General features: G+C 49.7%; 2 protein-coding genes across 2 annotated transcripts in view; both read right to left on the bottom strand.

Moving 5' to 3' along the window:
* Positions 1–456, bottom strand: part of CPXM1 (carboxypeptidase X, M14 family member 1) — a 16,136-nt gene extending 15,680 nt beyond the window's left edge. Inside the window, exon 1 of the mRNA XM_039724071.1 lies at positions 240–456. Within this exon, the coding sequence (XP_039580005.1) occupies positions 240–456 (217 nt within the window). The remainder of the gene's footprint in view (positions 1–239) is intronic.
* A 3,160-nt stretch (positions 457–3,616) lies between these two features.
* Positions 3,617–24,566, bottom strand: part of ZNF638 (zinc finger protein 638) — a 46,344-nt gene continuing 25,394 nt past the window's right edge. Inside the window, exons 7-22 of the mRNA XM_039724057.1 lie at positions 24,101–24,257; positions 21,255–21,313; positions 21,074–21,117; positions 20,236–20,301; positions 18,568–18,759; positions 18,372–18,412; positions 16,368–16,409; positions 15,182–15,322; positions 13,707–13,832; positions 11,252–11,301; positions 8,341–9,562; positions 7,853–7,918; positions 5,862–6,726; positions 5,561–5,653; positions 4,233–4,351; positions 3,617–3,898 (exon numbers count right to left, since the gene is read on the bottom strand). Coding sequence (XP_039579991.1) covers positions 3,845–3,898; positions 4,233–4,351; positions 5,561–5,653; positions 5,862–6,726; positions 7,853–7,918; positions 8,341–9,562; positions 11,252–11,301; positions 13,707–13,832; positions 15,182–15,322; positions 16,368–16,409; positions 18,372–18,412; positions 18,568–18,759; positions 20,236–20,301; positions 21,074–21,117; positions 21,255–21,313; positions 24,101–24,257 — 3,337 coding nt within the window. The 3' untranslated portion in view covers positions 3,617–3,844. The remainder of the gene's footprint in view (positions 3,899–4,232; positions 4,352–5,560; positions 5,654–5,861; positions 6,727–7,852; positions 7,919–8,340; positions 9,563–11,251; positions 11,302–13,706; positions 13,833–15,181; positions 15,323–16,367; positions 16,410–18,371; positions 18,413–18,567; positions 18,760–20,235; positions 20,302–21,073; positions 21,118–21,254; positions 21,314–24,100; positions 24,258–24,566) is intronic.

Here is a 24,566-nt window from a genome sequence, read left to right as displayed (position 1 = left end):
CCCGCCCGCTTCCTGCCCGGGACCGCCGCCCGCCTCCTGCCCGCCCCTGCCCGGACCCCCGGCCGTGCCCGCCCCGTTAAACGGCCCCGTTCCGCTCCCCGGGCCACCGGACCCCTCGAACGGGGGACACCGGGTCCCGCCCGCTCACCGGCGGGCCTTGACCTGTGTCCCCACCGCGTCCCCGCTGCCCCATCACCATGTCCCGCTGTCCCCTCCCTGTATCCCCGCAGTGTCCCCACGTCGGGGAGTGGCCCGGGGGTCCGGGGGGCTCCTCCCGCCGCAGCGGCGGCAGCGCCGGCCGAGCCCGGGGGCCCGGGAGGTCCCGGAGCCGCCGGTGCGGGCGGAGCGGGGCCGAGCCCGGCGGCGAGGGGCGGCCCCGGCCCCGACCCCTCGGGGGTGCCCCGGGTGGGAGTCGGGGTGCGGGGTCTGGTCCTGCCTGTCCCCCACCACGCGCATTTTTTCCGCCCCGACAGAACTTTCCTGGCTTGACTTTCCCTTCTTTTGTTGGGATTTCCCGCGGGCGCGGGGCGGGCAGGGCGGCGCGGCTGCCGCCGGTGCCATCCCTGTCCCTTGTCCCTGGGGTGTCCCAGAGCCCTGCCGGGCTGAGGAGGGAGCGGGACAGACCCCTCGGACTCCTTGGATCCGCATCACCCGGGAATGCTCCTTCACCACCCCAGGGGAGCGGGGCCAGCGGGGCTGGCACCGGGCACGGAGCATTCCCTGCCCCACTCCAGGGCTGGATGCTGGGGCGGGCTTTGTCCCGGGCTGCAGAGGCAGCTCCTGCCTTGTGGCGGCTCCGGCCGTGCCCCAGCCCCGCGTGACGGCTCTTTCGAGGTTTGCAGAATTCCCGGCCGCGCTCCTGGCGCCGTTCCCGGCCCCGAGGCCAGGCGGCCCCGATTCGCGCTGGCTCAGCACTCGCCGGGATGTCAGGAATTTCCTGGTGCAGCGCCCGCGGCTGCCAGATCCCGCTTGGGGATGCCTTAAAGGCGCCGTGGCTTTTCCCGGCAGGAATCGTGCCGGGAAGCTGCTCTGGGTCCCGCAGCCCACAGCCGAGCGGGGTCAGAGCCACCGGGCACTGCCGGGACACTCCTGCCCAGGGCCGTGTCGCTGTCCCCGTGTCCCGGAGTCCTTCCTGCGGGGATGTTCCCAACGAGTCTCCCTCAGCCCGTGCTCCATGTCTGGGATCTGGCCCGGCCTGGCTGAGCCTCCTCACGTTCTCACGGTGCCATTCTCCAGGTGTCCACGGGTGTCCCCAGTGTCACCCGTGCCATCTGTGGGGGACACCCCCCCCTGCACACCCCCGGTGTTGTGTGCGGCCGTGGCTGCAGCTCCAGAAGGTTCCAGAAGGTTCCAGAGGGCCCCGCGGTTGCTGGGGTGCCAGGATGTCCCGTTGTGACACCTGAGCTGTGCCGTGCCCCGATCCCGGTGTGATCCCAAAGGGTTCAGGTCCATCCCAGCAGCAGCAGCTCCCGGATCCCTCTGGAGAAACCAAACCCCAATTCCCAGCGATCCCAGGGGCTGCGGAGGCTCCGGTCCTGGGAGGGACAGGGGATGTTGGCCGTGGAGCAGGAAGAGTGGGAATTCTGCAGTCCCCAGGGGCTGTGCCAAGGGGGACACAGCGGAGGTCCACAGGGATCCCGAGGGCACGCAGGGAGATGCCAAGGGATGAGGCAGGGCACAGCCCATGGATACAGAGATCTGTCCCAATGGCTGGACTTCATCACCCAAGAGATGTCCCACATGGAAGAGTTCATCGACCGAGAGCTGTGCCAGGAGAACGCCTGGGGACACCAGGAACTGTGCCAAGGGCAAGGCAAGGGATGCGAGGACCTGTCCCCATGGGAAGAGTTCACCAACCAGGAGTGGTGCCAAGGAGAAGCCAATGGATCCCAAGAGCGGTGCCAAGGGGATCATGGATACAAGAGTGTGTCCCAATGGGAAGATCTAATCAACAAAGAAATGTCCCAAATGGAAGAACTCTTCAACCAAGAGATGTCCCATATGGAAAACTTCATTGACCAAGAGCTGTGCCAAGGAAAAGCCAAGAGACACCAAGAATGGTGCCAAGGGAACGCCAACGGATACAAAACAATGTTCCAATGGGAAGACTTAATCCACCAGATATCCCAAATGGAAGGATCTGTCAACCACGAGATGTCCCAAATGGAAGGATCCATCAACCACGAGATGTCCCAAATGGAAGGATCCATCAACCACGAGATGTCCCAAATGGAAGGATCCATCAACCACGAGATGTCCCAAATGGAAGGATCCATCAACCATGAGACATCCGAAATGGAAGGATCCATCAACCAGGAGATGCTCCAAATGGAAGGATCCATCAACCACGAGATGTCCCAAATGGAAGGATCCATCAACCACGAGATGCTCCAAAAGGAAGAATCCATCAACCAAGACCCGTGCCAAGGAAAAGCCAAGAAAGACCAAGAATGGCACCAAGGGAAAGTCAACAGATACAAAACTCTGTCCCAATGGGAGGACTTAATCCACCAGGAGATGTCCCAAACGGAAGAATCCATTAACCACAAGATGCCCCAAATGGATGAATCCATCAACCACGAGATGTGCCAAATGGAAGAATTCACTGACCAAGACCCGCGCCAAGGGGACACCAAGAGACACCCAGAGCAGTGTCATGGGAATGTCAAGGACAAAACTCTGTCCCAATGGGAAGACTTCATCAACCAAGAGATGTCCCAGTGGGAAAGACTTTCTTGACCAGGAGCTGTGCCAGGGCCAGCCAACAGAGCAGGGGGCACATCCCTGCCCAGCCCATCAGTGCCAGGGTCAGTGCCCTCCCGCCCTGCCCATCCTGACCTCCAGGGCCTTTCCCACACCCACGGCCACCCTCTGGACCCTGGCACTGATCCCACCTTAGAGAAGTCCAGCATTCCCAGGGCGCTAATCCGAGTTTCCCTATCTGACTCACCTGGCTGAAGTCCATGAGGAGAAATGGTTCCCATGTGCTCCTCAAAAAGGCAGGGGGTGCCCCAAGCCCCGGCCACAAAGGAATTAAAGGAATTCCTGAATTCCTGCGGCTCTGTCGGCTGCTAATGAGCCCCAGGAGGGGTTGAGTGCTCCAGGGATGTTCCCAAGTTTGGAATGTCACCATGGAACTGAGGGGGCTGGGGGCAGGTTGGGTGCAGGGCAGGGACTCATGGAATCATGGAACTGTTTGGGAAAAACCCTCAAAGACCATTGAGTCCAGCCCTGCCCAGGCCAGCACTGACCGTGTCCCCAAGTGCCACGTGCACAGGGCTGGTAAATCCCCCAGGGATGGGGACTCCACCCCTGCCAGGGCTGGACAGCCCTTTCCAAGAAGGAATTTTCCCAATATCCAACCTGAGGCTGGTCCCTCTCCTCCAGTCCCTGTTCCCTGGGAGCAGATCCCAACTCCTGGCTCCAAGAATCCAGGGAGTTCTGTAGAGCCACATGCTCCCCCTGATCCCCCTTCTCTCCAGGCTGAGCCCCTTTCCCAGCTCCCTCAGCTGCTCCTGGAGCTCCAGACCCTTCCCTTGACTCTCTCCATCGATTCCCTGGATCTCCAGTGTCATCCAGAGTCACCAAACCCCAAGGAATGACCCCAAACTCAAGCCCTGGGTAACTATACAGTAAGAACATTTATTTCCTGGAGACACTTGGAACAGTCTCTCCCACGTCGGACGATTGGAGACACAAATCCAACCCTCTCCTGCTTTGGGTTTAGTCTGTTCCCAGCTCCGATTTTTTACATCATGGAAGGTCCTTCCCGACCCCAAATGACAAAGGAAATCCAAACACACAGAACTGACTGGCCCCGAAGTGTCGTTCCTGGGGAGCTCCATCACCTGGAGCTCGGCTCCTCCCCGCCGCTGTCCTGCTGCTTGGCCATGAATTTCTGTGGAGAAGGGAGAAGAGATGGTGCTGCAGGGATATTCCAGGATTATCCCCTAAAACCTGGCCCAGGAACACCTGGGCCGGGTTCAGTCAGCTCCTCCCACGGCTGAAGTGGGATTTGTCCCATAAAAGCCCCCAAATTTGATACAGAAATCTCCTGAGTGGAAGGTGGCCAAATCTCAGGGATCAGGATTCCCCACAATCTGGGCATGGAATAAAAATATTCCATATTCCTGCTGTATTCCCAAACCCCATCAAACGTGAACTCCCAGGGAATCCTCAGCACCCCTGAATCCAAGGATTTGGGGGGATATTCCCGTTTTTCTGGGTGGTACCTCCATGTTCTGCCGGTGCAGGGGGGTCCTGCAGTGGTTGATCATGGAGGGTTCGTCGGCGTAGAAGAGGGAGCAGATCTGGCAGAAGAATCCGGCCTTTGGCACCAGGATGTCCAGAGCTGAGGATACACCACAGTCACCACACAGTTCCCAGAAATATTCCAACCTCACCTTCCTTTAGCCTAATCTGGGGAATTTGGGATCCCTCAGGGGGAAATTACTGTTCTTTAACATTCCAAAAAATCTGGTTTTTCACCCAAGCTGGTTCCTGACCCATTTCCATCCCCAGGTCATCTCCATTTCCAATAAACATACAATTTTCTGGGAATAAAGCAACCAATCCCATGGAAGTTGGAGCAGCTCCTGAAGGACTGAGCCCATGGAAGAAGGAAGCCATGCTGGAGCAGTTCCTGAAGGAACGACCCCATGGAAAAGTGACCCACCTTCCTGACGGATTAATCCCAGGGAAGAGTGACCCACATTGGAGCAGTTCCTGAAAGACTGACCCCATGGAAGTTGGAGCATTTACTGAAGAACTGATCCCAGGGAAAAGTTATCTATGTTGGAGCAGCCTGTTCCTGAAGGACTGACCCCATGGAAGTTGGAACAATTCCTGAAGGACTGACTCCATGGAAAAGTGACCCATGTTGGAGCAGCCTCTTCCTGAAGGATTGACTGATCCCATGGAAGAGTGACCTACACTGGAGCAGTTCCTAAGGAGTGACCCCATGGAAGTGGGAGCAGTTCCTGAAGAACTGACCCCATGGAAGTTCAGGAACTTCCTGAAGAACTGACCCCACAGAAGTTGGAGCAGTTCCTGAAGGACTGATCCCATGGAAAAAGGGACCCACACTAGAGCAGTTCCTCAAGAAAAGACTCCATGGAAGTGACTCATGTTGGAGCAGCTCCTGAAGGACTGACCCCAGGGAAGTTGGAACAATTTCTGACCTCATGGAATTCACTACATCCCTACACCCCCATTTCACAGTCCTGGCAGCAATTCCCTCCCTTCCAGACACTGAATGCTGGGAATAAAACTCACCACAGGATGGGAACCCTCAGGAGACACCACTCACTACACCCCACTAGTAATCAATAATTCCACCTGGGTTTGGAAATTTCCACAAAAAAACTTTCCACGAGAGGCTTCTGAGTTTAACCAACTAGTTAAACATGGATTTGGAGGAGCCAAGAAAAACCATGGATTCTGGGCCCTGACTTTGAGGTTCATTGTGGTTGTGATGCATGGGAGGAGTTTTCAAATGGGCAGGACAGAATCCTCCAGCCAGGAAAACGCAGAGCATTTCAGGGGATTCTTTTGGATTTACCTTTGGGAGTGCTCTGCGTCTTGGGGACACCTTGCAAAGTCGTTTTCTTCTGCTGAGACTTTGGTTCTGCATCTTCTGATCCCAGCTGAGCTGCTGGAGACAGAAATGCAGGTTGGGATGGAATCATGGCATCATGGAACAGAATCACGGAGCGATGGAATGGAATCATGGAACACAACCACGGAATGATAGAATGGAACCATGGAATGGTTTGGGTTGGGAGGCACCTAAAGGACATGGACACCTTCCACCAGCCCAGATGGCTCCAAGCCTTGTCCAAGCCAGCCTTGATGTTCCTCACCTTTTGGCTTGGAGATTTCAGCCATTTCATCCTCTGGATTTGTATCTCCTAAAATTCCCATTTCTTCTGGTCCTGCAACAGCAACAATATCTTCGTCATCTTCATCCTCGGGCGGGTTCTTCCCTGGGAAAGTGTTTTCTTCTTCCTCATCGCCGACTTCGTCGACTGTAACAAAGTTTAGTTCCTCTTTGAGGTGATTGAAGTCGGCCAGGAAGTCATCCTCATCCTCATTAACCTCATCCAGAGTCACCAGAGGATTGTCCTCGTTGTCCTCCTGGATCTCATCCACAGTCACCAAGGCGTTGGGATCGTCGGGCACCTGGGATGCCGCGCAATCCCTGGGATTGGTTTTTCCCTCCTCGGCGGCGCGCAGCTCCGTGGGCTCGTTGAGGGGCAGCTCCTCCACCTCCCCGATCTCATCCACGGTCACCAAGGGCTCGGCCTTCAGATCCCGCTCCTCGAATTCCACCCGGGGCCCATTCCCATGGGAGCCTGGCTCCTCCTGCTCCGAGATCTCATCCAGCGTCAGCAGCGCCTGCGGATCCTTCACCGCTTCCGACAGCTCCTCCTCTTCCACCACCTCATCCACCACCACCAGGCCCTGGGGGTCGACGCCCGGCAGCGGCACCGGGGCGTCCTCCTCCTCCCCGATCTCATCCAAGGTGACAAAGGACAGCTCACCTTCGGCTCCGCAACTCTTCCCTTTCCTCTTCTTGGACGCCGGCTCCGTAGGGTTGGCTTTGGGGGCTTCTTTTCTCTTCCCCCTCGGGGGGTTCCGCCGCGGCACCACCGGAGACTCGGCTTCCTCCAGCACCTCGTCCACCGTGACGAACTCGTCCAGGTTAAACGGGAAGAGCTCTTCCTCCTGGGAATGGAATATTTAACTGTCATCTCCAGCGGGAACATCCGCACACGTTGGATCAAAAAAATAACCCCAAATTTAATTTTGGGAGTGGGAAAAGAAAAAAAAAGCGGTCAGGGCTTAAATCACAGCATTGTGCTGAGTAATTAATTTAAATTAACTCAGGTTTAGTTCAGGAAGCCAAAGTCCTTTGGAAAAATTGATCAATAGGGGGATAAAATTCCATGGATAAATTCAGCGGATGAAACTCAGTGGATAAAATTCAATGGATGAAATTCAGTGGATAAGGGTCAATGGATGAAATTCAATGGATGAAATTCAGCAGATAAAAATCAATGGATAAAATCCAGTGGGATAAAGGTCAATGGGCAAAATCCAGTGGATAAAATTCAATGGATAAAGTGCAGTGGATAAAGGCCAATGGATAAAATTCAGCAAATAACATTAAAGAGACAAAATTTAGTGGATAAAATTCAGTGGATGAAATTCAATGGATAAAATTCAACAGATGAAACTCAGTGGATAAAATTCAATGGATGAAATTCAGTGGATGAAATTCAGTGGATTAAATTCAGTGGATGAAATTCAACTGATAAAATTCCTGCCAATTCAAAGTTCTGGGTCCAAAGGAACGGGTGCCCCACCCCAAATGATGCCTCTGATTTCATCTATTAAGAATTCCAAATTTTTGTTACTTTTTCTGCCAAAATATTCCACCCTACCATCCCATTTTCATGGATCTTTAACACAAGCTGGGACACTGGGATTTGGGGGTAGATTTGTGGGATCTGATCCCATCTGAGGCTTCCTGGCAGTCCTGGCTCCATGAGCCTGGAAATAGGGACCAAGAGATCCAAAGGGAATGGATCCAAAGGGATTCCAGCATTCCTGTCTGTGGATCCATCCCAGAGCCTATGGGATCCACAGACACCAGATGGAAAAAGGGCAGGAATCTAGTGATCCCATTTTGGGAAGAACAGAAAGATACCTGAGGGCAGGAATGTCATGGAATCCTGGAATGGTTTGGGTTGGAAAAGACCTTAAATCCCATCCAATCCCACCCCCTGGAACATCAAAAATCCCCTTTTCCATACATTCCATCCTTTTCATCCCAGTTTTCCATCCTCACCTCCTTCTGTTTTCCAGCGCTGCCAGCGCCGCTTTTCCAAGCTGCAGCACCGCCCCCACCAGGAGCCTGCAAAATGGGGCAGAAAATTCCATGAAATCCCAGGAAATCCCAATCCTCACCGAGCACAGCTTTGTTTGGATCAAGGAGCTTCTCTGGGATGTCCCCATGGCTCCACCAACAGGTGACACCTGGCTCAGGAGCCTCTTTTCCATCTGTGCAGGGCCTGGAAAAGCAAATTCCAGCTCCCCAGAGGACATTGGATTTATTCCCACTTGGAGCTGCTCCAAGGAATTCAGTTTGGATTTGCTTCCAAAACAACTTCCATGGGATTTTCCAACCAGTTCCACCCTCATGATGCAGCTAAAAGGAACAGGTTGCCCAGAAGCTCCTCTGGTGGCCCCGGGATTGATGGAAAAGGGAAAGGGATGATCCCAGAAACCCAGAGTGGAAGAAGCCCAGGAACACCTGGGCATTCCTACCCTCCTCACCTGATTCCCACTGGGATCTTCCCTCGTGCCAGCTGTTCCGCTCTCTCCCTGCTGGCTCTGCTTGGAACTCGCCCGAGATTCCAGCTGGGAATCCTTTTCCTGCTGGGATGAGCCCTTCCCGCCATCTCCCTGTGCTTCCACTCCAGCATTTCCATTCCCTTTCCACTGGCTGTTCCCAGCTCCCGCCTGAGCCGTGGTTTTGGGTGGGATTTTCTTCTCCAGCCCCGCTTTGGGGGGGATTTTCTGCTCCCCAGCTCTTCCCAGGGAAGGCTCGGTGATCCTGACGGGAATTCTCTGCTTCAGGATGTCCGGGACAGACACCACTGCCTTCAAAAAGGTTTTCCCAATGCAAGATTCCTTCAGGGATGCAGTGGGATTTACCGGAGCTGCCGTGCGGCTTTCGTCGGATTTTGCAGCTCCCATCCCTTTATTTTGTGGGATTTTAACTGAACTTCCCCTGGGCATCTCACCAACAGCATTCCCAGAGTTCTCCCCACCCTTGGATGATATTTTTCCAGGTTTTTTCTCTGGCTCTGTCCCAGCCTTGCCCACAATCTTCCCCAGATTTTCCCCGATTTTGAGCACGGATTCCTCCGCTGTCGCCTCTCTCTCCGCTCCAGCCACATCCAGTTTTTTCCCTGGAGCATCCACAGTTTTTGGGACAGCTCTCCTCTCCGTGGACGTTTCATGGCTGCCTTTCCCAGCCTCAGGAACGGGAGTTTTTTCCAGAGCAGCCGGCTCCGTGCTGGGCTGGGTGACACCGGGTGACACTGCAGGAACCTCCTCTGAGCTCGGGGACATTCCAGGGATGGCTCCTGGCGTTCCTCCGGCTGCTGGGATGGCCTTGCTGGATGATTCCAGAGGTTCCACAGCGGGAGCAGAGGGTTCCTCATCCTCTTTTTGGATTCCCAGCTCCGGCTCATCCCGGGCTTTGTCCGTCCCCGCTCCGGAAAGCGGCGCTGGTTTCTCCTCCGACCTTGCTCCGGGTGATTTGCTGCCAGCAGGATCCACGGGAATTCCAGGATCCAATCCCTCCACGTCCATCCCTGCGGGCGATTCCCTCGCTGCTCCTGCCTGCGACTCGGGAATCTCCACTTGTCCCGCTGGAATCTCCTCAGCAACATTTGGGGTGGGAATTTGGCCTTTCCTGGCCTCTCCCGATGGATTTCCAGCTGGTTTTTGCACCGTTCCTGATCCCTCTGGAATTTTTTTCAAGCCAGAGCTAAAAGCATTTAAAAGAAACAAAAATCAAACCGTGGAGGGAGAATTCCAGAAGACTCAGAAAGCTCCGGATGCCACTGATGGGAGTTTACCTGGAGCATGAGGAAATGGGATTGGGAATTCTGTGGGAAAAGGTGACAACTTGAGGTGAATAATTCACATTTTGGAGATCGCAGGCCTTGGAAAATTTCCATCCCACAGAGGGAAAATTGGGAATATCCAACCAAAAGGCAGCTCCTAGATAAGGGAATTAGAGGAGCTCCCAATCCTGAGAGCGCAGGTTTGGATTTGGGATTGGATTTGGGACCAGTTTTTGGTTTGGGTTCAAAATCCTTGTTTTCCATGGAGAACCCCCTGGGATAACACAGCCCAAGGTGCCACAGGATGGAGCTTTCCAGGGAATTCCAGAGACTCTTTCCTGAAGGAAAGAATCCCACAGGATGAGCTTGGCAAGTGCTGGAATTAGGGATGGCTGTGCCTGGAGCACCCATTCCAGCAGAATTCCAGCAGGGAATTTCTACTCCAAAACCTGGAAAAATCAGGATTGTCCAGGAGAATGGGATTTGGGATCCTCCAAAGGGATTTTCCCATCAATTCAACACTTCTGGCTGTGTTTAGTTTGTTTTCTACTGGGATTCATGGAAAACTCCCCTGTGGATTAATAGAAAATGTGGCCTGGGAAAGGCAGAGCCCAGAAGTTGAGATAAATTAATTAAAGCTTCAGATAAATAATTAATCATTAACAATTAAAACAATAATTCCAGTCTTTTCTGCTTCCTAAGAAATGGAATAAATTAACTGTGTGGAAAATGTGTGGAGCAGGGAAAATGTTGATTTTCCAATTTTTCAGGAGCTGGGATGCATGGAAAAGTAATTTTTAAATTTTAATTCTAAATTTAAATTTTCATTCCACCTGTCTGGAATCACAAAGTGGCTGTGAGGAAGAGTTTCCCATTAATTTGGGAATTAATGCTCCCAAAATTCAGCAGTTTCATGGAATGACAAGGAAAAAAAATCGGGATCTGGGAATACAGAGCTTTTCCGTGATGGAATTCCTTAAATTTGAGGATGATCCTTACACAATTTTGGGGTTTTAACAATAAAACTCATCCAGAAATCCAAGTTAGAATCACAGGAAAAAAGGGATCGAAGCCATATTTAACAAAAATTCTTAAAGATCTCTGGGAATTCAGCAGTTGGAAAGAGGAATTCCAGAGGCAGGGATAGAGAGAAGAGCTTAAGGATGGAATAAAAGGAGCCAAGACCTGAGCAGGAGAGAAAACCAAAGAAAATTCCCAACAAAAATTGGGATGTCACCCTGTTTTTCCGTGATTTTTAATGAATCACAAATATTGTGGCTCTGCAAAAATGGATTGGGAAGGAGGAGCAGCAGGACACAGCTGGAGGGAGGCCCAGCAATCCCTAATCGTGGATAAACATTCCAAGAGGGAAAAGAAATGGATAAAATTCCCAAAAATCCTTGCAGGCTGTACCTTCCTTTGCTCCCGTCTTCTCTCTTCACTTCCCTTTTAGCGGTTTCAGCCTGGAAAACAAAAATCCCAATTCCTGAGGGAAATCCCAGACCTGAGGGGAAAATCACGATCCTGAGGGAAAAATACCATCCACAAGGGAAAAAATCCCAAACCCTGAGGGAATGGATAAAATTCCCAAAAATCCTTGCAGGCTGTACCTTCCTTTGCTCCCGTCTTCTCTCTTCACTTCCCTTTTAGCGGTTTCAGCCTGGAAAACAAAAATCCCAATTCCTGAGAGGAATCCCAGCCCTGAGAAAAATATCCCAACCCCGAGGGAAAAATCAAGATCCTGAGGGACATCCTGTCCTTGAGGAAAAAAATCCCAAACTCTGATGGAAAAATCCCAGCCTTGAGGGAAAAATCCCAACCTTGAGGGAAAAATCCCAGCCTTGAGGGAAAAATCCCAACCTTGAGGGAAATTCCACCACTGAAGGAAATCCCAAATCCTGAGGGGAAAAATCCCAATCCTGAGAGGAAAAATCCCAAACTCTGAGCGGAGAAAATTCCAATCCCTGACAGAAATCCCAGACCTGAGGGGAAAAATCCCAAACTCTGAGGGAAAAAATCCAACCCTGAGGGAAAAATCCCAACCCTGAGGGAAAAATCCCAATCCTGATGAAAAAAATCCCAATCCTGATGAAATAAATCCCAATCCTGAGGGAAAATCCTAGCCCTGAGGGGAAAATTCCAAGCCGGAGGGAAAAAATTCCAACCCTGAGGGAAATCCCATCCTTGAGGGGAAAAATCACAAACTCTGAGGGAAAAAAATCCAACCCTGAGGGAAAAAATCCCAATGCTGAGGGAAAATTTCATCCTGAGGGAAAAAATTCCAACCCTGAGGGAAAAAATCCCAACGCTGAGGGAAAAAATTCCAAACCCTGAGGGTAAAATCCCAGACTTGATGAAAAAAATCACAACCCTGAGAGGAAAATCCAAATCCTGAGAGGGAAAATTCCAACCATGAGGGAAAATCCTGGCCCTGACGGGAAAATCCCTACCCTGAGAGAAAAAATCCCAACCCTGAGGGAAAAAATCCCAACCCTGACGGAAAATTCCATCCTGAGGGAAAAAATTCCAAACCCTGAGGGTGAAATCCCAGACCTGATGAAAAAAATCACAACCCCGAGAGGAAAATCCAAATCCTGAGGGGGAAAATTCCAACTATGAGGGAAAATCCCAACCCTGAGGGGAAAAAATCCCAAACCCTGAGGGAAAAATCCCAATCCTGAGGGAAAAAATCCCAACCTTGAGGGAAAAAATCCCAATCCTGAGGGGAAAAATCCCAATCCTGAGGGAAAATTCCAACCATGAAGGAAAATCCTGGACCTGACGGGAAAATCCAAACCCTGAGGGAAAAAATCCCAACCCTGAGGGAAAAGTCCCAACCTTGAGGGAAAAAATCTCAAACCCTGAGGGAAAAAATCCCAACCCTGACGGAAAATTCCATCCTGAGGGAAAAAATTCCAAACCCTGAGGGTGAAATCCCAGACCTGATGAAAAAAATCACAACCCCGAGAGGAAAAGCCAAATCCTGAGGGGGAAAATTCCAACTATGAGGGAAAATCCCAACCCTGAGGGGAAAAAATCCCAAACCCTGAGGGTAAAATCCCAATCCTGATGAAAAATATCACAACCCTGAGGGAAAAATCCCAATCCTGAGGGGGAAAATCCCAATCCTGAGGGAAATTTTTAACCATGAGGAAAAATTCTGGCCCTGAGGAGAAAATCCAAACCCTGAAGGAGAAAATCCCAACCCTCAGGGAAATCCCATCCTTGAGGGGAAAAATCCCAAACCCTGAGGGAAAAAATCCTAACCCTGAGCGAAAATTCCATCCTGAGGGAAAAAATTCCAAACCCTGAGGGTAAAATCCCAGACCTGATGAAAAAAATCACAACCCTGAGAAGAAAATCCTAATCCAGAGGGGAAAATTCCAACTATGAGGGAAAATCCTGGCCCTGAGGGGAAAATCCCAACCCTGAGAGGAAAAATCCCAAACCCTGAGGGAAAAAATTCCAAACCCTGAGGGTAAAACCCCAGACCTGATGAAAAAAATCACAACCCTGAGAAGAAAATCCTAATCCAGAGGGGAAAATTCCAACTATGAGGGAAAATCCTGGCCCTGAGGGGAAAATCCCAACCCTGAGAGGAAAAATCCCAAACCCTGAGGGAAAAATCCCAATCCTGAGGGAAAATTCCAACCATGAGGGAAAATCCTGGCCCTGAGGGGAAAATCCCAACCCTGAGGGAAAAAATCCCAACCCTGAGGGAAATCCCATCCTTGAGGGGAAAAATCCCAAACTCTGAGGGAAAAAATCCAACCCTGAGGGAAAAATTCCAACCCTGAGGGTAAAATCCCAATCCCGATGAAAAATATTACAACCCTGAGGGAAAAATCCCAATACTGAGGGGGAAAATCCCAATCCTGAGGGAAAATTCCAACCACGAGGGAAAATTCTGGCCCTGAGGAGAAAATCCAAACCCTGAGGGAGAAAATCCCAACCCTGAGGGAGAAAATCCCAAACCCTGAAGGAAATCCCATCCCGCAGCTCTTTGCAGGAAGGTTCTCTCATCCCCAAGAAAAACCCGGCTGGTGGAAAACCCGGAATTTTTACCTCAGGAATGTCTCCGTGGGAGGACAAGGAGCAGGTGAGTGTGTGTTCTCCTATGGAATAAGGATACTGCTGCAGGAAGCTGTGCATGGAGCGTGCGGATTTGGGGCTGTCCAGCTGCAGGATGGCCTGAGGGAAAAAATTCCCGGTAATTCCTTAATTTATGGATAAAATGGGAATTCTTAAACCTGCTGGAATCCCTCGTTTGTTTCCTGCCACTTTCCAGGTATAAAAAGGATTAAAAGTCACCTTAAAATGTCCAAATTTGGGTCCTAAATGTGGAACTAACTTGGGTTTTTTGGGATTTAAAGTAAGTTTTTCTTGGATTTGGGGATTTTCAAAACATTTTCCAGGTTTTTGGGGTATTCTCCTTGGGTTTTTTGAGATTTAAAAAGTATTTCCTTGGATTTTTGGGATTTTCCTGGTTTTTCTTGAGATTTAAAAAATACTACCTTGGATTTTTAGGATTTAAAAAACATTTCCAATGGATTTTGTGATTTAAAGGGAATTATCCATGGGTTTTTTGGGATTTAAAAGATATTTTCCTTGGTTTTAAAGAACATTTCTATGGGGGGCATTGATTACTTTTTTTGGATTTTAAAAACCCCAAAAACCCCTCTGCCAAAAAACCCCCAAACCAAAAACCCCAAAACCCAAAACTCCAAACCAAAAAACCCCAAACCAAAAAACCCAAACCCCCAAACTTGCCGAAATCCCCCCGTTCATTTGCCATACCCGGTGGCGGTTGCTGAGCACAGCGTAGTGCTCCACCTTGCCAAACCTCAACCCCACACACACCAGCTCCAGCTCTGAAACCCCTCTGCCAAAAATCCCCAAAACCAAAAACCCCAGAACTTGCTGAAACCCCCCCGTTTGTTGCTGTACCCGGTGGCGGTTGCTGAGCGTAAGGCTCCACCTTGCCAAACCTCAGCCCAGCACACACCAGCTCCAGCTCTGAAACCCCTCTGCCAAAAATCCCCAAAACCAAAAACCCAAAACAAAAAACCCCAAAACCAAAAACCCCAAGACCAAAAACCCAAAACAAAAAACCCCAAAACTTCCTAAAACCCCCCCGTTCATTTCGCCGTACCCGGTGGCGGTTGCTGAGCACGGCGTAGTGCTCCACCTTGCCAAACCTCAGCCCCACACACACCAGCTTTAATTCCTGAAACCCCTCTGCCCAAAAACCCCAAAACCAAAAACCCCAAAACCAAAAACCCCAAAACCAAAACCCCAAAACCAAAAACCCAAAACCAAAAACCCCAAAACCTGCCCAAACCCCCCGTTTGTCGCCGTACCCGGTGGCGGTTGCTGAGCACGGCGTAGTGCTCCACCTTGCCGAACCTCAACCCCGCACACACCAGCTCCAACTCTGAAACCCCTCTGCCCAAAATCCCCAAAACCAAAAACCCCAAACCCAAAAATCCCCAAACCAAAAACCCCAGAACTTGCTGAAACCCCCCCGTTTGTCGCCGTACCCGGTGGCGGTTGCTGAGCACGGCGTAGTGCTCCACCTTGCCGAACCTCAGCCCCACACACACCAGCTCCAGCTCGCGGAAGCCCTCGGCAGGGAGGTTCCCCAGGTGCACCAGGTGAGAGCGGAGAGAGGCGGCGTCCGCCTGCGGGGACAGCCGGGAGGGGTTAGTGGGGAAGGGGAGGGGGAAAAAGGGGGAAAAAGGGGGAAAAGGAGAAAACAGAACAAAGGGGGGCAAAGGGGGAAAAGGAGGGAACAAAATGAAGGGGAAAGGAGGAAAAGGGAAGGGGAAAAGGGGAAAGAAGAGAAAAAGGAAGGGGGAAAAAAGGGGAAAAAAGGGGGAAAAGAGGGAAAAAGGGGTAAAAAGGGGGAAAAGGGAAAAAGGAAGGAGAAAAAAAGGGGGAAGGGAAAAGAGGGGAAAAGGAGAAAATGGAATGAAGGGGGACAAAGAGGGAACAAAATGAAGGGGGAAGGGGGAAAAGGGAAGGGGGAGAAGGGGAAAGAAGGGAAAATGGAAGAAGAAAAAGGGGGAAAAGGGGGGAATGGAACAAAGGGGGGAAAGGGGAAAAAAGGGAATGGAAAAAATGGGGAAAGAATAGGGAAAGGGGGAAAAAGTGAAAAAATGGAGAAAAGGAAGGGGAAAAGGGTGGGGGAAACAAGAGAAAAAGGGGGGAAGGTAGAGGGGGAAGGGGGGAAAGAAAGGAGAAAAAGAAGGGAAAAAAGGGACAAATGGGAAAGAAGAGAAAGAAGGAAGGAGGAAAAGGAGAAAAAAAAGGGGGGAAAAGGAAATTAGGGGGAAAAGGAAGGGAAAAAAGGAGGGGGGGAAGGGGAAGGAAAAAAACCTTCTCTCTATCCATAAAAGAATGGAATTTGGAGCTGGAATTGAGATAAATTCCCCATTCCCATTTTGATCTTTCCCACACTTTTTTAGGGAGAAAACCTCTGAGGCACCTGAGGAGAATCTTGGAATTAATCCTGGAATTCTGAAAGGATCAAAGGGCCTGGGGCATCCCCAAAGTCCCAAAAAATCCCCCAAAAAATCCCAAAAAATGGGGTTTATCCCAACCTGAAATGCTCAGGAATGAGCATTCCCAGCTCCCAGTTAATGAAATTCCAAAGAAAATTGGGATAATGAGGAAAAAAAATGGGACAATGAGGAGAAAAAGTTGGGATAAGGAGGAAAAACTCACCTTGGGATCGGCCTCCTTGATGAGAGCAAGGAAAATCGCTTCCTTTAGGGAGGGAAAAAGGGATGGAGCTTCATTAATAATAATTAATAACTAATTAATTGATTGTAGTTAAAGTGTTCATGTCAAAATCCAAAAATTCCCAGTGGGAAAAGCATTGAAGTTTTAAACAGCAGGAAGTGCTAAAAATTCTGTTTAAATTCTGTTGAACCCATCCCATCCCAATCCCGACCCCACAGATCCTGCTCCCATCCCAATCCTGACCCTGTTCCCACTGCTCCCGTCCCAAAGGGAATCCCCATCCCAAAGCTCCTGTTCCCACCCAGAGGGAATCCCAATCCCGATCCACCAGCTCTCGTTCCCATCCCAAAGGGAATCCCCATCTCCATCCCAATCCCAAAGCTCCTGCTCCCATCCCAGTCCCAATCCCGATCCCACTGCTCCCATCCCAAAGGGAATCCCCGTCTCCATCCCGATCCCACTGCTCCCATCCCAGTCCCAATCCCGATCCCACTGCTCCCATCCCAAAGGGAATCCCCGTCTCCATCCCCATCCCACAGCTCGCTGTTCCTGCTGTTCCCATCCCAAAGGGAATTCCAATCCCAGAACTCCTGTTCCTATCCCAAAAGGAATTTCAGTCCCAATCCCAAGCCCAGAGCTCGCTGTTCCCATCCCAAAAGGGATCCCAATCCCAATCCCAATCCTGATCCCAATCCCAGTTTGCTGTTGCCATGCCAAAGCAAAGTTCACTCTTGATCCCACAGCTCCCATTCCCACCCCAAAGGGAATTCCAATCCCGATCCCAGAGCTCCCGTTCCCATCCCAAAGGGAATTCCAATCCCAATCCCGTCCCCATCTCCATCCCAATCCCAAAGCTCCTGCTCCCATCCCAGTCCCAATCCCGATCCCACTGCTCCCATCCCAAAGGGAATCCCAATCCTAAACCCAATCCCAAAGCTCCTGTTCCTGTCCCAAAGGGAATTCCCATCTCCATCCCCATCCCACAGCTCGCTGTTCCTGCTGTTCCCATCCCAAAGGGAATTCCAATCCCAGAACTCCTGTTCCTATCCCAAAAGGAATTTCAGTCCCAATCCCAAGCCCAGAGCTCCCATTCCCATCCCAAAGGGAATCCCAATAACAGAGCTCGCTGTTCCCATCCCAAAAGGGATCCCAATCCCAATCCCAGAGCTCCCATTCCCATCCCAAAGGGAATTCCAATCCCAGAACTCCTGTTCCTATCCCAAAAGGAATTTCAGTCCCAATCCCAAGCCCAGAGCTCCCATTCCCATCCCAAAGGGAATCCCAATAACAGAGCTCGCTGTTCCCATCCCAAAAGGGATCCCAATCCCAATCCCAATCCTGATCCCAATCCCAGTTTGCTGTTGCCATGCCAAAGCAAAGTTCACTCTTGATCCCACAGCTCCCATTCCCACCCCAAAGGGAATTCCAATCCCAATCCCAGAGCTCCCGTTCCCATCCCAAAAGGAATTTCAGTCCTAATCCCAATCCCAGAGCTCCCGTTCCCATTCCAAAGGGAATCCCAATCCCAATCCCGATCCCACAGCTCCCATTCCCACCCCAAAGGGAATTCCAATCCCAATCCCGATCCCAGAGCTCCCATCCCCATCCCAAAGGGAATTCCAGTCCCAGAGTTGCTGTTCCCATCCCAAAGGGAATCCCAATCCCAAAAATCCCAATCCCAGAGCTCCTGTTCCCATCCCAAAGGGAATTTTGATCCCGATCCCAGAGCTCACCATCCCCATCCCAAAGGGAATTTATGGGGTTTGGGATTGGGGAAGTTTCCCGTGGGAATTGTGGGGTGGGATGGGATGGAGCCAAAGGGGGTTGGAGGTTGGGATTGCTGGGAATCACTGGGAAAACAGGGCAGCTCCCAGTGTTCCCACAAACCTCACAATTCCCAAGTCCCCAAAATCCCAAATCCCCCAATCCCAAATCCCCCAATCCCAAATCCCAAATCCCAAATCCCAAATCCCAAACCCCACTGACCTCCCCGCCGGGGTCCGTGCCTTCCTCGCTCACCGCAGCCTCTGGAAATGAGGAGAAGGAGCAGCTCAACCCCACAGAATTCCCAAATCCCCTGGACTTCAGCAATTCCCAAATTTCCCTTTATCCCTTTTTCCCCAAGGATTTTTCCCCCAAAATCCCCCAGCCCTGCAGAATTCCATGAATTCCCTGGAATTACCTGGCCCCGCCTCCAGGGCTGTCCCGGCCTCCTGGGGCCCGTCCTGCTCCGGGGAGGGTTCGGGATCGGGATCCTTGGGATGGGGATGATTGGGATTTTTGGGATTGGGGTTTTTGGGGTCGGAGGGCTCCAAGCCCGGGATTCCCAGCCCGGCCTCGGCCGGAACCCCGGAATCCTCCAGCGCTGTTTTTCCTGAGGGGACAAAGCAGCACCTGGAGATGAGCACAGGCCTCGTTCCCTTCCAAAATCCAATTTTTCCCCACATTTTTCCAACTTTTTTTCCCATTATTTTCTCATTTTCCAGAGATTTTTTTCCCATTTTCTCTTCTTTTTTCCAAGTTTTCACCCCCGTGGTTTTTCTTCTCATTTTCCCGAGGGGTTTTTTCCTCTTTACCCGAGGTTTCTTCCCATTTTCTCACTTTTTTATCCATTTTTTTCTCATTTTCCCAAGGTTTTTCCCCATTTTCCCAAGGTTTTTTTTTCCCATTTTCCCAAGGGTTTTTTTTCCCATTTTCACAAGTTTTTTTAAAATTTCCCATTTTCTCACTTTTTTATCCATTTTTTTCTCATTTTTCCCCATTTTCCCAAGGTTTTTTTCTCCATTTTCCCAAGGTTTTTTAAAATTTTTTTTCTCATTTTCCCAAGGTTTCTTTCCCATTTTCCCAAGTTTTTTTTTTCCCATTTTCCCAAGGTTTCTTTCCCATTTTCCCAAGTTTTTTTTTTCCCATTTTCCCAAGGTTTCTTTCCCATTTTCCCAAGGTTTTTTTTTCCATTTATCCGAGGTTTTTTCCTGTTTCCCCAGGGTTTTGTGCAATTTTTTTCCCATTTTCCCAATGTTTCCATTTTCCCCATTTTTTTCCCCATTTCCCCCCATTTTTCCCCCAAGATTTTTTCCCCATTTCTTCAATTTTTCCCCATTTTTTCCCCATTTCCCCAGAGCTTTCTTCCCATTTTCCCAAAGGTTTTTTTCCCCATTTTCCCAAGGTTTTCCCCAATTTCTCCAATGCTTTTTTCCCCATTTTTTCCCCATTTTCTAAAATTTTCTTCCATTTTATTTTCCAATTTTCCCCCCTATTTTCCCATTTTTTTCCTCATTTTTGAAGCATTTTTTCCATTTTCTTCTCCCATTTTCCCAAATTTCTTCCCTTTTTCCCCATTTCCCCACATTTTTCCCCCAAGATTTCTTTTCCCATTCCTTCAATTTTTCCCCATTTTCCCAGAGCTTTCTTCCCATTTTCCCAAAGGTTTTTTTCCCCATTTTCCCAAGGTTTTCCCCAATTTCTCCAATGCTTTTTTCCCCATTTTTTCCCCATTTTCTAAAATTTTCTTCCATTTTATTTTCCAATTTTCCCCCCTATTTTCCCAATTTTTTCCTCATTTTTGAAGCATTTTTTCCATTTTCTTCTCCTATTTTCCCAAATGTCACTTTCTCATTTTCCCAATTTTTTTCCCCATTTCCAGACCTTTTTTCCCATTTTCCCAAGGTTTTTTCCTGCTATTTTCTCTTCTCATTTCCCCAAAATTTTTTCCAATTTTCCCAAGTTTTTTTCCCATTTTCCCAAGGTACTTTTCCCCATTTTTTCCCATTTTCCAAGGCATTTTCCCCCATTTTTCCCCCCAAGATTTTTTCCCATTTTCCCCATTTTTTTCCCCATTTTTCCCCCTCACCTTCCCCCTCTGGGGCTTTCTTCACTTTCTTCTCTCCCAACGTTTTCTTCACTTTTTCCTTTTTCCCTACAAAAAAATCCCGGAATTCCCAATTCCCATCAGCGATTCCTTCCCAAGGAACAAAATTCCAAAAAATCCAAACAATTCTGAAGATAAGAGCAAAAAAAAGGGGGAAAATCTGGATTTTTTAGGGTAAAAATCCCAAAATTCCAATGAAACCCAGGGCCATTTATGGAAAAAAGAGGGGGATTTTAAGGGGAAAAAAAATTGGATTTTTTGGGGTAAAAGAAACCCAAAATTTAAATTAATTCTGTGGGATTTCCGAGGCAAAAAATCCCAAAATTTGAATTAAATCCAGGGAAATTTTAGGGGCAAAAAAGGGGAATATTTTAGGTGAAAAATGTGGATTTTAGAAGGATTTGGAGGGAAAAAAATTAATTTTTGTGAGAAAAATGAGGGATTTTTTGGAAAAAAAAATTGGGGATTCTGGGGGAGAAATTCAGATTTATTTTTTTTAGGGTAAATAACCCCAAAATTGAAATTAACCCCAAAGCCCAGCTCAGGAGTGGATGAAAATCAATGATTGAGAAGCCAAGAATTTCCTATTCAAACCCAATAAAATTAAAAATAATTGATTATTAATTAACTGCCTAATTAATATTTAATTAATAATTAAATGAGCTCAGAAATAAAAGAAAACCAATGACTTGGCACCCATAATTTTTATTAAAAGCCAAAGAAATTAAAATTAATGAAAGCAATTAAATTATTGATTAGGCTGCTCGACTGAGAACTAATTACTAATTATTATTAATTAGTTAATGAAGATCAACCTCACCTGTCAGGACTTTGGGGCTCTTGGTGTTGGTGCTGGGAACTTTCCTGGGAGGGTAAAAAAGACACCAAAAATCAATTTAATCACTAATTATTAATTATTACCCCAAATTACAGCCCAAGGCTTGAGCCCCTCGGGTGCCCAATTATGGTAATTAACATGAATTCATTAATGAGGGTCTTACTTGGTGGTTGTTGGCGTTTTTTTGGGGTTCAGGACTTTTTTTTTCACCGTTTTTTTCGCCTGAAAGGGAAAAAAATTGGGATTAATTAATAATTGATAATTAAACAGAACTATTAATTCTAATTAATTAGTGCTAATTAAGCCATTATAAAATATTAATTTCATTAATTAATTAAATTATTTTATTAATTAATTAAATTTTAATTAATTAATTATAAATTTTATTAATTAATTAAAATTATTAATGAATTTTTCATTTAGATTTTATTAACAAACGTATTATTATATTAAGAAATACCTGAAACTGGATTAATAATAACTGTTCATAATTAAGTGTGTTCATTAATTTTAAATTAATTTATTTTATTTAATTTATTATTTAAATTAATTTATTATTTATTATTTATTATTAATAATAAAGTGTGAGTATCCATAAAAAGTAAGGTTAATAATCATTAATATTTCAGTGGAATAATTAATGAACAGCTCTGCTGCAATTCCCACTCCCAGCCTCATTCCTGGATGAATTCCCGGCTGGAATTCCTGGATTTCGGGTCAGAATTCCCAAATCCTGGCTGGAATTCCCAGATCCTGGCTGGAATTCCCAAATCCTGGCTGGAATTCCCAGATCCCGGCTGGAATTCCCAGATCCCGGCTGGAATTCCCAGATCCCGGCTGGAATTCCCAGATCCCGGCTGGAATTCCCAGATCCCGGCTGGAATTCCCAGATCCCGGCTGGAATTCCCTCTCCCAGCTTGGAATTTGTGGATTCCAGGATGGAATTCCTGCTCCTGGCTGAAATTCCTGGCTGGAATTTCCTGCTCCCAGGTGGAATTCCCAAATCCTGGGCTGGAATTCCCATCGGGAATTCCTGCTCCCAGGTGGAATTCCTGGCTGAAATTCCTGCTCCTGGCTGGAATTCCCAGATCCTGGGCTGGAATTCCCACTCCCTGCTCGAATTCCCGGCTGGAATTCCCAGATTCCAGGACAGAATTCCTGGTTGGCATTCCCAGCTGGAATTCTCTCTCCTGGCTAGAATTCCCAATTGGAATTCCTGACTGGAATTCCCAACTGGAATTGCTACTCCCAGTTGGAATTCCCAGATCCCAGGATGGAATTCCCAGATCCCAGCTGGAATTCCCAGATCCCAGGATGGAATTCCCAGATCCCAGGATGGAATTCCCAGCTGGAATTCCAGCTCCCACCCTCATTCCATGGATGCCATTCCCAGTTGGAATTCCCAGATCCCAGGATGGAATTCCCCGCTGGCATTGCTGCTCCCGGTTGGAATTCCTGACTGGAATTCCCAGTTGGCATTTGCAGTCGGAATTCCTGGTTGGAATTCCCTCTCCTGCTCAGAATTCCCAGCTGGAATTTCCTCTCCCAGCTGCAATTCCCACCTGGAATGGGCACTCCCGGTCAGAATTCCCGGTTGGAATTCCTGATTGGAATTCCCAGTGGGAATTGCTATCCCCACCCTCATTTTCCAGATGCCATTCCCAGCCAATATTCCCACTCCTGGCTGGAATTCCCTCTCCTGGATGGAATTCCCCAATCCTGGGCTGGAATTCCCACTGCTGCTCAGAATTCCCGGCTGGAATCCCTGCTCCCAGGCATCCCAGTTGGAATTCCCAGATCCCAGGATGGAATTCCCAGCTGGAATTCCAGCTCCCACCCTCATTCCATGGATGCCATTCCCAGTTGGAATTCCCAGATCCCAGGATGGAATTCCCCGCTGGCATTGCTGCTCCCGGTTGGAATTCCTGACTGGAATTCCCAGTTGGCATTTGCAGTCGGAATTCCCGGTTGGAATTCCCTCTCCTGGTCAGAATTCCCGGTTGGAATTCCTGATTGGAATTCCCAGTGGGAATTGCCACCCCCACCCACATTTTCCAGGTGCCATTCCCAGCCAGTATTCCCGCTCCCAGCTGGAATTCCCTCTCCTGGTCAGAACTGCTCCTCCTGGTCAGAATTCCCAGCTGGAATCCTGGCTGGAATTTCCTCTCCCAGCTGGAATTCCCTCTCCTGGCCAGAATTCCCAGTGGGAATTGCTGCTCCCACCCTCATTTTCCAGGTGCCATTCCCGGCCAACATTCCTCCTCCTGGCTGGAATTCCCACTCCTGGTCAGAATCCTGGCTGGATTCCCTGCTCCTGGCCCGCAATTCCTGGCTGGAATTCCCAGATTCTGGCTGGAATTGCCACTCCCAAGCGGAATTCCTGGTCAGAATTCCCACATTCCGGCTGGAATCCCCGCTCCCGGCCGGAATTCCTGGCTGGAATTCCTGGCTGGAATCCTCGCTCCTGGCCGGAATTCCCGGCTGGAATTCCCGCTCCTGGCCGGAATTCCTGGCCGCGGTTGGAATTCCCGGCCGGAATTCCTGATCAGAATTCCCGCTCCCGGCCGGCATTCCCGGCCGCAATTCCCGGCCGGCATTCCCGCTCCCGGCCGGCATTCCTGGCCGGAATTCCTGTTCCTGGCTGGAATCCTCGCTCCTGGCCGGAATTCCCGGCTGGAATTCCCGCTCCTGGCCGGAATTCCTGGCCGGAATTCCCAGATTCCAGCTGGAATCCCTGCTCCCAGCTGGAATTCCTGGCTGGAATTCCCAGATTCCGGCCGGATTCCCTGCTCCCGGCTGGAATTCCTGGCTGGAATTCCCAGATTCTGGCTGGAATTCCTGGCTGGATTCCCCGCTCCCAGCCGCAATTCCCGGCTGGAATTCCTGGTCAGAATTCCCGCTCCCGGCCGCAATTCCCGGCCGGAATTCCCGGCTGCATTCCCCGCTCCCGGCCGGCATTCCCGGCTGGAATTCCCGATCAGAATTCCCGCTCCCGGCCGCAGTTCCCACCGGCGCTCTCTCGGCCACGCTGATCCGGACGCGTTTCCCGTTGAGCAGCACCGGCGCCGTCTCCCCGAACTTGACGGCGGCGATGACGGCCTCCTTGTAGTTCATCTCCAGGTAGGCCTGGAACACAGGGAATGGCCCAGCTCCCGGAACTGCCGGAATTCCGGGGCGGGGGGGGAAATCCCGGCGGGATTGGGAATTGCAGGGAGGGATCAAAGAGTGCAGGGAAAGGGAAGGAGGGAAAGGGAGAAAAAATGGGAAAAAAGGAAAAAAAGGGAGAGTAAAGGGAAAAAAGGAGGGGGAAGGGGAAAGGAGAATGAAGGGGAGGGAAGGAAGGACGGGAGGAAGGAAGGAAGGAAGGAAGGAAGGAAGGAGAGTAAAGGGAAAAAAGGAGGGGGAAGGGGAAAGGAGAATGAAGGGGAGGGAAGGAAGGACGGAAGGAAGGAAGGAAGGAAGGAAGGAAGGAAGG

Source organism: Passer montanus, unplaced genomic scaffold (assembly GCF_014805655.1).
Source record: "Passer montanus isolate IOZ18808 unplaced genomic scaffold, ASM1480565v1 scaffold109, whole genome shotgun sequence".
Classification (NCBI taxonomy): Eukaryota; Metazoa; Chordata; class Aves; order Passeriformes; family Passeridae; genus Passer; species Passer montanus.
This window is presented reverse-complemented; position numbering and strand designations above follow the sequence as displayed.